Source organism: Girardinichthys multiradiatus, chromosome 9, assembly GCF_021462225.1.
Source record: "Girardinichthys multiradiatus isolate DD_20200921_A chromosome 9, DD_fGirMul_XY1, whole genome shotgun sequence".
In the NCBI taxonomy this organism is placed as follows: domain Eukaryota; kingdom Metazoa; phylum Chordata; class Actinopteri; order Cyprinodontiformes; family Goodeidae; genus Girardinichthys; species Girardinichthys multiradiatus.
Window position 1 is genome coordinate 24158823 of NC_061802.1, and position 13625 is coordinate 24172447.

At 40.4% G+C, this 13625-nt stretch overlaps 2 protein-coding genes across 2 annotated transcripts; one reads left to right on the forward strand and one right to left on the reverse strand.

The window, feature by feature from the left end:
* Nucleotides 1-356: 356 nt before the first annotated feature.
* On the reverse strand, nt 357-3788 carry aldh7a1 (aldehyde dehydrogenase 7 family, member A1). The gene is made up of 2 exons (XM_047374987.1): nt 3652-3788; nt 357-2433 (listed from the first exon to the last, which is right to left on the reverse strand). Exon 2 carries the CDS (start codon nt 2426-2428, stop codon nt 800-802), a length of 1629 nt encoding a protein of 542 aa, XP_047230943.1. The 5' UTR covers nt 2429-2433; nt 3652-3788; the 3' UTR covers nt 357-799.
* On the forward strand, nt 3785-13594 carry actl6a (actin-like 6A). Its single transcript, XM_047374991.1, has 14 exons — nt 3785-3923; nt 5220-5296; nt 6164-6338; nt 7718-7818; nt 8102-8199; nt 8375-8469; nt 8738-8844; nt 8945-9034; nt 9135-9196; nt 11723-11837; nt 11999-12079; nt 12506-12601; nt 12738-12824; nt 12965-13594. The coding sequence occupies exons 1-14, from the start codon at nt 3899-3901 to the stop codon at nt 13043-13045; spliced, it is 1290 nt and encodes a 429-aa protein (XP_047230947.1). The 5' UTR covers nt 3785-3898; the 3' UTR covers nt 13046-13594.
* The last annotated feature ends 31 nt before the right edge of the window (nt 13595-13625 follow it).

Below are 13625 nucleotides of genomic sequence, written 5' to 3' on the forward strand. Positions count from 1 at the left end.
GTTCATCCTGCAGATCAATTTGTTGTTACTGTGCAAGTAGTACCTTTTTAGAACCTTAACACTCATATCTCTGCTAAATGACCTCAATTAAAATATGGTATCTAAAATGACTAATTATGCTATGCAGTGAATGTTTATATGTATTTCTGAAAGGTTGTTTGGGTAACTTCACAGATATTCGTCAGAAAATTTGCACAGAAAGTACTTCCTCTTTAATATCAAGATTCAATAGATGTCAGTTTCACTAATGAATGATACTTGATACTTCTAATATGTAAAAGAATAGACAACATAAAGCTAGCCATAATAACAATGTGTTTTAATAATTTTAAACATAAAAAAAGACAGAGCTCACATTTAAGTCCATTGTTTTTATTAAGATTTGCTCAATATTTAAATGCATTTACTATTGTTGTAAATAAGAGTCTACAAGAGTTTATTACATTCATTAACCCAACACAAGCTTTTTAATTGTTCAAGTCCAATGACATTTTTCTTCCAAAATAGGTAAATTTCATTTTTTTTTTTTTTATATTTTACAGTCATTCAGCTACCAAGCAGAACTTTAAGTGCTTGTAGAAAATTACACATGAACATTTTGTGAAAACAGCATTTTACCTTTTAACAGAAAATGATGGAAACTTGTTTCATATCCAGGATGAGTATCAACAGTCACAACTAAATACTGCTCCAAAGTTCTGCTTCTTTCACGCTGACCTTACTAAACACAAAGACAAATGTCTTGCACTGGTTGACATCATGAAAACTTTTAGTGTTGCTGAAAGTGCACTTGATGGCTCTACTCAAACTTGATGCCCTGAGCCAGAGGAAGATCCTTGCTGTAGTTTATTGTGCACGTCGAGCGCCTCATGTACTGCTTCCAAGAATCGCTGCCTGATTCTCTTCCACCACCAGTGTGTTTCTCACCACCAAATGCTCCTCCGATCTCAGCTCCGCTTGTAGGAATGTTAACATTCACAATGCCGCAGTCGGAGCCTTTGGGCCCCAGCCAGCGGAAGATTCGACCCATATCTTTGGTGAAGATGCTGCTGGACAGCCCCTGCTTCACCTCGTTGTTCCAAGCAAACGCCTCCTCTTCTGTGTTAAACTTGAGGACGTAGAGGATGGGGACGAAGGTTTCGGTGTGGACGATGGGCGCATCATGAGGCAATCCTGTAATGATAGTAGGCTCCACATAGTTTCCAGGACGATCCATCACCTTTCCCCCACAAACCACTGTACCACCCTGCTGCTTGGCCTGTTGAATGGCAGCCAGATACTGCTCCACAGCTTGTATGGTGTGCAGAGGGCCGTAGAGAGTGCTTGGGTCCCAAGGGTCTCCAATGCGAACTTGTTTGTAGGCCTTAGCTACCCTCTCAACCACTTTGTCATGGACACTCTCGTGGAGTATCAGCCTCCTGGTTGTGGTGCAACGCTGGCCGGCAGTTCCTACCGAAGCAAAGACAGCAGAGGGAACTACAAGGTTCAGGTCTGCATCCTCAAACACGATAATAGCGTTGTTACCGCCGAGCTCCAACAACTTGCGTCCAAACCTTTCCTGCACCATCATGGCCACAAGCTTGCCAACATGGGTGCTCCCAGTGAAAGACAGAAGATCCACACGTTCGTCCTTCGCCATGGCAGTGCCAATATCGGCGCCACCACAGGTCATGGAGCAGATGGCCCCAGGCAGATTGTTCTGTTCTAGCACCTCAGCCACAATTTTGGTAACTGCAACACTGGTGAGAGGGGTGGTGGGGGCACCCTTCCAAAGGCAGACGTTGCCACAGGTCAGAGCAATGGCATTGTTCCAGCCATAAACAGCTACAGGGAAGTTAAAGGCAGTGATGATGCCGACAAGACCAACCGGGTTCCACTGTTCCAGAAGAGCATGTCCAGGTCTTTCAGAAGGAAGAATAGGCCCACCAATCATCCTTGACAGACCAACAGCATAATCACAGACATCAACGTACTCCTGAACTTCGCCGACTCCTTCAACATAGATCTTACCCATCTCTAGAGAAACCAGGCTTCCAAGCACTTTGATTTTTTTTCTTAATGCATCCCCAATCTGCCTCACAATCTCCCCTCTTTTAGGTGCTGGAATATCTGCCCACACCTTCCAGGCCTCCCTTGCCTTCTGGACAGTTTCTTCATACTCTGCCAAAGTAGCCTGAGTAACTCTGGCTATGGGCTCATTGTTAGCAGGACAGTAGGACGTGACCACTTCTCCACTGCCTCCCCAGCTCCCGTTGTAAACACCCAGATTATCCTCAGATAAACCCAGCTCCTTGAGCCAAGAGTATTTGGGTTGGTTGATGAGGAGACTTGACATAGCTGCTGACTGGTGGCAGCGAACAGACGCAATTTTTTTTCTCAAAAGCAGCCTACTGTGCCAGGCAAGGGTCAGAGTGAGACAGCGCTGCATGGGTGCTGAAAACCAAGGTCAGAGTTAAAAATTAATTTAGCATGGCAGATGGCAATCAGAAGTGAATAATCTGAAAGAACAAATAATCTACAAGGATATTATTTTACAACTTCCAGCAGAAAAAGTATCCCTCATTGGTCCAAATCAAATTCTTAAACTAAAAACTATTAAGGTTAAAAACTATTTAAGTATTTTTTTAAAAGGCATCAGACAGACAATGTTTGTCATGTCATTTATAAAGATAATACTTGCAACATATTTTTCATTCTTTGTTGTAAAGCTCCTGGTCCTGAAATAATGTATTGGTTTTTTTATGCTACATCAATAACAACTAAAACTGAGCTAGAAATTTTAGATTTTTTTTTTTTTTTACTTTTATTTTTTTTTTCCACATGGTGATCAGAGGTAGATGATTAATATCTTAGAATAACCATCAACCAAAAACTGAGCTTATAAAACGCAACGCTTTTATTTTTGCTCGCAGTTGAAGTGTTGCCTTTATATTTTTGTTCGCTGTAGATCGGGTTTAGGTATAAGATAGTGAAAGTCCATCCATCAGGGCAAATACATTATTGGAAGCAGAGTTTGAATGCATGGGACAAGGAATTTAACAAAAATTTACTATTGTGATTCTTTATTCTTATGTCTAAATAAACAATGTGTTCTAAATGCGCATTTTATTGTACTAGTTTTATAAATCTTCTGAAACTTCATTTATACATCGTTCTTAATAAAAACCTTGTCAGACATGGGTAATTTTTCAGTTCTGCATGTCAGGGTTTGCATGATAATATTTTTTAAATGTTATTGCCTTTGCCCCACACCTTTTACAGGGCTATACAACTGCACCTGTTCTCAAAGGAACGACGCACTAAATTATTACTCAACCTGAGCCACCGTGCATGAGTTTCCCAATGCTGGTCAATCACAAAGTTGGAGTGTCTTATCCAAAGGCATTCATGATTAAATGGGAGCGAGAAGCCCCTTATATCGCCTTTAACTGCAAGATTACTCTGATATCTTCGTGTCTGAAACTCGACGTGTTTGAGTTGCTACTACTTGTGCGCCATGAGGTGACAGTATTCAGATTTACAATCCTGGACTCAAGGTCTCCCAGTTAACAGTGTCTAACTTCGCTGTACTGTTGCACATACAGCCTCTGCACATTAGTTTATTGCCTAAAAAGCGAGTTAATGCTGTTTGTGGTCCAATTTTTTACTCACGTTAGTGTGAAGTCTACTAGGCCACGTCCACTCCAGAGCAGGGAAGAACTTGCAATCACTTACCGGAAGCACCTCTTCTGTGCTGAATTCTGATTGGACGGCTGCTCCGTCGCACAGTGGCGCCTGCTTTGTCCGAGCGATCGAAGCTACGTGCTAGCAGATAGCTTTTGTTGTGATTGACTTTTGAAGGGATTATTTCTAGTCCAGCAGCTTCGACTAAAAAGCGTCCGTTGAGACACTTTGCACAATGAGTGGTGGAGTGTATGGAGGCGGTAAGAAAAAGCTTTTGATTGAAATAGAACAAAACTTTAGAGCAAGTTAACGCGTCTCGTGCTAGCATTAGCTAGGTTTCCAGTTAGCTGCGTGTGCTAGCTGTGCTAACGCTTAGCTCCGTAGGAGACCAAATATGCGTTGTTTCTTGTATTTCTAGTGTATTTGGTTTAAATATATCAGAATTATGCTATCATTCTGATCTATTATGTAGTGTATTTAGCCTTGTTTATGTTCCAGTCATATAACTACCCATAATTGCTTAAAGGAAGTGAATGAAAGTGCGCTTACCAAAGCATCCATCGATCTCTGTGATTAAAACTTTAGCTACCATGTAACTTATTATCTCGTTGTTATTGGCTGGTATTAAGAAATAGTAAATCGTATTACTAATATTACAGTAATCTCTTTTTGTGGATTGGCTACTGTGAAGAACTAAACTTAAATGGCTTCTATATAATTGCGTTCATGACAACAATACACTGTTGAAAACACGTGCATCGTAATTTTGTCTGTCACCATTTCTTTTTTATTACCAATACAGTGTCACATTCCCCGCACAAACAATTTAATAAGGTTTTTTAAATGTTATTAGGAGAAACTTGTTATATATAATAAAATCTGTACATTTCCACTCATAATTAATATTATTTAACATTCAAAGTACACTTAAATTATTGGTGACATGTGTAACATGGAATCTACAACATTTCAATCCCAGTCGGGTAGTCTGCTGCAAAACATAGTTTGTTGATTAAACAGGGCTGCATGATATAAGCAAAACATGTTATTTCGTTTCTTGTGCTCTGAACAACCATCACTGTTGCCATAAAGAGCATGAATGCATTGCACGCTTTTAATTAACTAATATTTGTCACTGTCGAAGTAGTCTTTTATGATATTGGTACTGCACACACTGATATTGTTGAGGTTGACAGTTTTATAGCTACCCTGGACAGTACAGGGACGATACACAAGTACTCCTTTCAGAGTTCTTAATATCCTTTGTTGCTGTCATGAAACTGTTTCAGATGTAAAGGAGAAATTAACAGTAGCCACAGGTTTCAACTGTTCTGTGATAATAAATTGGCAGAGGAACATCGTGGTGCTAGTGGTTGATTGCTTTTAAATTGTTTTAGCGTCTTCAGACAAACTTTTTGAGCTTGTAAAATGTCATTTTAATATTTAACTATTATTTTCTTAATTCTCCCATATAATCCTTGTCACATCAAAGACATTAATTCAAGTACATTTTAAATTCCCAGTTTTAAGTTCTTACATCCCTGTCACTTTTGTAGATGAGGTGGGAGCTTTGGTGTTCGACATAGGTTCATATTCTGTAAGAGCTGGCTATGCGGGAGAGGATTGTCCCAAGGTAGGTGGATCACACAAATGACCTGATTAACTGTGTGTCTTTTCTTCCTCTGAGCGACTGCATGTTATCTCTGGGGGGGACGCCAATGTCAGGAAATTAGGGCGGTCACCCTGGAGACAGCCTGGATAAATTGAGTTCAGATCATTGTGGAACACTTCCTTGATTTAGGTTTTTGTGTGCTTTAGTTGGAGTTCTTAATAGTGGGGATAAAATGAAGCACTGGAGACACTGATTCATTAATCTAATGTTCTATTTGTGCTTTACGAATATTTCAAAACACCTTGTTTATAAAACAGTAAACTTGCTTCTGCCCTTCCTTTTTTTCTTTCCGGGTTTGCCCATTGGTCTAACACGGTTTCAATACATTTCTGTTAATCCACTGTGCTGTTTTGTATTACTGGTGGCTTTGAATAGATGTCAGAATAAATAAAAGGGGCCCCCATACTTGCAGAACAGCATCCCTACAAACGCTCTTGCATTAATGTACAAATATTTGTGAAATATATCTGCTGAACACTGTCATTATAAATCTAATCGACTCAGTATGCTTGCATGTATTAATTACAATGTTATGCCATTTTTCTTCGAGCGTACGGCTGAAGCGATAAATTAGCTTAAATGTGCAGAGAAACCTTTCTGAAAACTCTGTGTTGTTCTGATTTCCACGTAGATGAGATAAAAATTGGATACCTTCTAGTATAATGCAGTTTGATAAGTAAAAAAATAGTTCCAATATTAGCATAAGGATTTTTACCAAAACAATGTTATGCTCATCCACTGAATTTTCATGTAGGTAATTTTCACAAAGTAAGTGTAAAAGTGTGCCTTGATTTGAAGTTTGTTTTCTTTTGGTTGGCCCTGGCTTAGGCGGACTTCCCAACAGTGATAGGTGTTACTATTGACCGGGATGATGGCAGTACGCCCATGGAGACAGACGGTGACAAGGGCAAGCAGAGTGGCACCACCTACTACATTGATACCAATCAGCTGAGGGTTCCCCGAGAGAACATGGAGGTCATGTCTCCTCTAAAGAATGGCATGAGTGAGTATTCAGTTGTTTGGAAGTGTTTAAATGTTTTTTTTTTTTTTATGACAGTATTTGATTGTGAAAGATAAATGAAAAATGGACTCACAGACAGGCAGAACATTTCTCAATGAAAGCAGTGTTTCTAGCTTGATCTATGCATATCTGCAGTTAGACTGCTTCGGTGGGACTTTGTAGGTGAAATCGTCACAACCCTGACTAATGTGTGCATGACTGGGACTATCTTGTGCCAGAAGCAACACATTATGTTAGGCTCACATATATGAAATGTTCTTTTCCCCAGTTGTTTTGGTTTAAAACCAAGACTGGGTGTAAATGCTCAAATGTTCCTTTTCTGTGTAAAATGTTGCTTCAAACATCTACAGTTAGGGGTGGGAGGTCCAGAGCTGTCCTTGGTACTGAACTGAGTTTAATCCTCACCAACCTGTACTGGCAATTCAAAGAAGTAAATGACTGTAAAGGCTTGGACATATTTTTCTATACAATGGTCTGTAGAATTGCTTTATAATGAGCACAAATATTCTTAGCACACGTAGTTGTATGAGCTGAGCAGTGTGTGCTGTTGTTGCAATTTTAGGCTCATAATTTAAAAAAAAATTTCTAATTAACACAATATTATTAAAATAATTTTGCCACTTTCCACATAGGAAGCTTACTCTTTGGTTCTCTAAGTGCTATAAACAGAGAACTCAAAAATCATTAGGTAATTATAAAAAAATCATGTATTAAATATTTTCCATATATTTAAGATTTCTTATTTTATTCTATAATTGAGCCATATTATGCTGTGTTCCGCATTTTTCTGAAACTTTTCTTATTAGACTTTAAACATAAATGTGATTTTAGGATTTAAATCTACTTCAGCCTCTACTGCCTTCAACAACATCAGATATGAAAACAAGCGTCCTGATGCAACATTTCAGCAGGTGATGCATATCAAAATTCTGTTGAGTCCAGTGGAGTTTGGCTTCGCAGCTATTTAGAACTGAATGTGGCCCCCATGTTAATTGCAGCAGAACAGCAAAGTGGGACCCCACTGTGGCTCTTGGCTCCCGTAGAGGGCTGACCTGGAACATTGGTACTTGCCTGATGCTCAAATTATTATCTAAAAAAAACTCTTCATTGCTCTAATTTTTTTTTAGCAGTATCTTGGCCGGGTCAAATAAAAGTAAGAGATTTCTTAGTGCATGTGATGCTTAGTTTTGTTGACAAAGAAACATTCGGTCTTTTTTTGTATTTAGGATCTATTTTTATGAACAGACTTAAATGTTTTCTACTTCTCAAAACTAGATGGCTGAATATGAGTCACTTTCACACATTAAAAAGATGAGTTACAGTTAACAGTTGCTTTACTTTCTCTTTTATTCGACCTATAGTCGAGGACTGGGACAGTTTCCAGGCAATTTTGGATCACACTTATAAGATGCATTTCAAGTCTGAACCCAGCTTACATCCTGTGCTCATGTCAGAAGCATCGGTGAGTTTGCTTTTCTTTAATGTTTAATATGACTGTCACCTTCGATATACTCTGGGATAATTTTAGAGGCAGACCATATTTGCCTACTTTCATCACATGCTGGCAGCAACAATCTGTTTGGGTTTTCTGAGATGCCCTTTGTTTTAGTTTCAGGGGAAATATTTGGGATTTGAAGTGTAAAAATTATTTCCTGTGCTGGTGGTCATCACTAACACTGCATTTGTTTAATGGTATCTGACAGTGACAGTTTATTGTGAGAGAGTAACGTCTGTTTTGTTTGCAGTGGAACACGCGAGCAAAACGAGAGAAGCTTACAGAGTTGATGTTTGAGCATTACAACATTCCTGCCTTCTTCCTCTGTAAATCAGCTGTGTTGTCTGCGTATCCTTTACTGTTTTATTTCATCCAGAAACAAAAACAGTCTGACAGAAACTACTAAACTACTGGTTTTTAAGCTTATTTGTAAAATAGCAACTCTGTTTATAGAAAACGTTCTGCAGCTTCTGTACCTGTACCTTGAACCCAGTCACTGTTTCATTAACTTTGAATATCCCAGCTTTGCCAACGGGCGGTCTACAAGTCTGGTCCTGGACAGTGGTTCCACACACACGACAGCAATTCCAGTACATGATGGTTATGTCCTTCAGCAAGGTAAAAAACGGTTTCACATGTAACCCTGGGAATTAATTTGTAATATAAGACAAATGAGAAACATTGTTGGAATCTGAAGCTGAATTATTTGGTTCTGTCTCTTCTTGGAAATTTGACGCCACCTGCTGGTTGGAGCATGTCTTTGTCATGTGTTGCACTCCATTTATTCAATTACTACAGTACTGCAGTAACAATCAAATTCCCCAGAGTAAAGTTTAACTTGTGCTGTTTTCGAGTTCTTAAAAGGTCTCAACTTTATTTTTTACAGGCATTGTAAAATCACCTTTGGCCGGTGACTTTATGAGCATGCAGTGCAGGGAGTTGTTTCAAGAGCTAAATGTGGAGATAATCCCTCCCTACATGATTGCATCAAAGGTAAATATATTGTTCTTTTCTAAAATTTATTTAAGTTTAATTTGACACATTTTTAATGGCTAACTATGCTTATCCATGCTGCTGCATCGATTTGTCCCAGGATCCAGTGCGGGAGGGAGCCCCAGCTAGCTGGAAGAAAAAGGAGAAACTACCTCAAGTCACTCGGTCGTGGCACAACTACATGTGTAATGTAAGAAATGAACTCTTCATTTGTTTCTGCAGCATAATAATAATTTCTTCCAAGAGCTGGAAATGAATGTGTGCCATTTTCTGTTCTCTGTTTCTTGCAGTGTGTAATCCAGGATTTCCAGGCATCTGTCCTGCAGGTGTCAGACTCTCCATATGATGAACAGTGAGTAATAAGCAGATTTACATAAAAAATTCCCCACATCTTCACTGCACTGCCAAAAATAATGGGTCACCCTTCAAAATCAATCACTTCCATGGGCACAGGTGTATAAACGCAGAACCTAGGCATCTAAACTGCTTCTACAAACAAAAAAATGGGTCCCTCAGGAGCTCAGTGATTTCCAGCGTGGTGCCGTTTAAGATGCCCCCTGTGCGTTAAGTTCAGTAGTGCAATTTTTGTGCCAAAAATATTCCAAAGTCAACTGTTAGTGGTGTTTTATAAAAAGAGGAAGTGATTGATAATGATAGGGACTCAACCACGAAGTATTAGGTCACGTGAAAATACACAGCAGGGTCCGTGGATGTTGAGGCACATCTATGCATAGAGGTTGTCAACTTTCTGCAGAGTCAATAGCTTCAGACCTCCAGGCTACAGTCGCCTTCAGATTAGCTCAAGAACAGTCTCTGCATTTCAGGTATACCATATGGAGCAGATGGTTGCCTACATGTGCCAGGGCAGTTTTGATTTACAAAAAGGATATCTCAAGACAGTATTCTAGTTGTGTGATTGACTTTATTAAATCCAGATTCAGTCCAGCATCATAGCAAGCGTGCCACATTGATGTTATAGTAACCAATGTTTGTATGACCATTTTGAGTAATCATGTGGTGGTGCATGGGTGTGTGTTAGTGCATATGTGTAGGAATCAGTGTGTTTGTGATGAGTGGATGGGAGCACGAGTTACCTGGAAGTGCAGATTAGTAAGGGTGCCGAGAATGGTAAAAGGCCTTGAGAACAGCACTTGAGAGCATCAAAGGGCAGGTAGACCTGCTCCACAAGGGAGCAACAGTCCCAGGCAGCCAGAGAAAAAGCATCACCCCAGGACAACCATACACCCAGCCAGAAGTAGATCATCAGCAAGGTAGAGGAGCCACATCCCCCAGGCCAAAGACGCAAAGAGCGAGACACAGGCACTGATCCCCCCTAGACCCAGCCACACCACCACCCCCAGCTGCAAATGCCAAGCCCGGAACGTGCTCGCCCCAGCGGCTCAGGGCCAGCTCCAACCCCTGGCAGCAAGACGGCCTGGCACCAAGCAGGGTAGACCCCCCCAGGCACGCCCCAACTCACTGCAGCAGTTCTTGAGAAGTCTAGAGGGAGGGATACCCACTACAGCCCAGCGCAGCCCCCGTGGCCCTCAACCAGCCCAACACACTTCTGGGAGCAATAGGCCACCAGATGGGGGCCAAACACTGTGGGATGTGTCCCGAGCACCCACACAGACAACACTGCACCAAGGTGGGCACCCCCCTGCTGGGCACCCTTATCAAAGATCCCCAGGCCATCCCCACACCCCCAGTCCCCACCGCGGGTGTGGGTTGGTTTTCCTTACAAGCAGGAATAGATTTCCATAGACAAGCGACTGCGTCCAAGCCATACATCACCAAGTTCAAAGCTTCAGATGCAGTGGTTAAAGACCACCACCACTGGACTCTGATGCAATGGAGACATGATCTCTGCACTGACAAATCATGTCTCTCTGTTTGGCAATCCTATAAGTCTGGGTTGGGAAGTTGCCTGGAGAATAACACTTCCCTGTAACGATGGGCATTTATCATGTTGTCATAAAACAAACCTTATTGTAATAAAAAATTTTGACAATGTGACTAAGATAAACGATGTCTAAAAACCCCAACAATCGGCAGTGTTGCGTTTTACTATCTCCTCCACTGGTGGTCCCATGAAAACATCAATAAATGTCAATAATTTGAAAAAATATTATTACATGCAGTTAACTGGTGTCCTGAAGAAGCCTATTTCATATTTTGTTATGTTGCTTTTAATTGCAGTATTTGTGTTTGTGGGGCTGTGGCTGCAGTGTCATGCAGTCACAGCCATACAATTGTCTAAAAAGACCGCAAAAAAGTTGTACATATTACTATTACAATAAATACCACAAAATATTGTGAAAAAATGTTAAGTCCATATCGCCAGTGCCTACTTGCAGCATTGTGTCATTTGCAAAGTTTGGTGCAGAGGTGATTGTGGGGAAGGTCTGTTTTTTCAGGAGCTGGACTCAGCATATTTAGATATTTTCATTCTGTGAGCCACATCTTATTGTCTGACGTCACCAATGTGCTCTTGGAAGAATGGTGAAAAATCCCCATAAACATATTCCTAAACCTTGGAGACAGCTTTCCCAGAAGTGGTGGACCAACACCATATTGGAGCTGTTTGTTGTAGGATGACTTTAAAGTTCATGTTTGTAAAGCCAGTTTACCCAGTACCTTTCTCAATGTAGTGTATATGCCCCATGTTGACTCCACAAAATGGTGAATGTTTGTAATTCAACTCAAAAAGAATCTTAGACTGCAAATTCTCTTTCTAGAGCTACTTTTTCCTCTGTGCAAGTATAAAGGTAGAGTAATACCAGTCTTGGTTTATTTGTAGTAATGATTCCTGTCCTTGTTTTACAGCCTATACTACATCAGTACACAGCAAATCTTAACCTCATCTTTCCTTTTTCAGAGTTGCTGCTCAGATGCCCACGGTGCACTATGAGCTCCCTAATGGCTACAACTGTGACTTTGGAGCTGAGAGGCTAAAGATCCCAGAAGGGCTGTTTGACCCCTCTAATGCCAAGGTTTGTGCTGGTTTATCATTAAACTAAATTAACTTTTGAACTTAGGTGGTTAGGTTTTACTCATTGGTATTTTGAATTAAGGAATTGGTGTTCAGATGATTTTTGGATTGCATGATTCAGTTTTGTGTAAATAAAATGGTGCATGATCTGCTAACTTTCAGGGCCTGTCTGGAAACACGATGTTAGGAGTTGGCCACGTCGTGACGACCAGCGTAGGAATGTGTGACATTGACATTCGGCCTGTGAGTATTAGACAGTATTTCAAGTTTTATTGCACAGTTTTCCCAGAGCACAAGTTTTGGAGTTAGTCAGCAATTCTCAAAACAAAGGGATGAGCTAAATCAGGTTATTTTCATTAGAGTTGCATTGAGGAGTTTTGTGGCAGTTTTCTGATCTCCATTTTTGTCACCGTTACTGAAAATAGCTAAAGTTTTCCTCCTCCATGAACTACTTCAACCCTGTAGAGTGTTGCTTCCATGGCCTGTTAGTGCTATTTATTGTTTTTGTTGGTATAGTCCATTCAATTTGTTTGTCACTGGCCTGTCCAGCTAAAAATCAGCGGATGCTGACCAGCAGCTGTTTTCTCATATTGCTACTCTATGTTGAGGACAATTTTTGGCTTCCAGTTTGTTGAACTTTTTGATTTTCTTTTTTTATTTGTATCTAAGGGTTTGTACGGCAGTGTGGTGGTGACGGGAGGAAACACACTCATTCAGGGCTTCACTGACCGACTAAACAGAGAACTTTCCCAGAAAACCCCTCCGGTAAGAAAGTCATTTCTCTCCCCTTTTTAATGTCTTATCACCTTCGATTGTGACTGCAAAGGCAGTTTAATCCGGTGTGCTTTGATTTAGCGGCGTTACATCACCTGCTAGACTTCATCATGTTTGTGATTTACAGAGCATGAGGCTGAAGCTGATTGCCAACAACACTACGGTGGAACGTCGGTTCAGTGCATGGATAGGGGGCTCCATCCTGGCATCACTTGTAAGACCATATCAAAGCTATGTAGTTCACTAGTTACTTAGCATTGCTCAGTTTAATTTTCCATGTAAACAGCCCCTCACCTGATAGTCTGGATTTATGGCATATTTTAAGTTCTTGACAGCATGTTTTATGTTCTCCAGGGAACCTTCCAGCAAATGTGGATATCTAAACAGGAGTATGAGGAAGGAGGAAAGCAGTGTGTGGACAGAAAGTGTCCTTGACTCGACATCCAGACTCTGCTTTCCCATCTGCTTTAACTAGCTCAACATCACGAGGCATCCACCTCTGACCCAGACTCAGGAACAGTCGACTATTATTTTGTATGTTTTGTTTTTAAAACTGAGCTGGTCGCCTGTCAGGATCTTAAGAGAAAAAAACTTCCAACTCCTCAAGATCCTTGTATTTTCTTTAATTACCCAAAACAGTTACTGTTGCCTTATCTGTTACCTGTTGATGGAAACTTTGCATCATCAAAAGTTGTTTCTAATCACACAGCGGAGAGATAAGTGAGCAAAAAATTTACAGGATTTCTGCAGAGAACTGGTAAGGTAAGACATTGTGTGATGAGGGTCTTCATTTGGAGGAAGCATCAATTAGCTGGATATGAATGTCTTTTGTTAATGTCATTTTGTGTACTTCAGGAGCAGTGCCAGTGAGTTGTTGCCCTTGGTTAGTCATATTTCAGCTAAAATCTGTATTTAACTTTCATTTTTAATTGTCATTGGCTACATATGATGTTTGAAAAATAAAGTCATTTTTGTTATGGTTAATGAATTCTATGATTTTAAAAGGTGGTTCTGG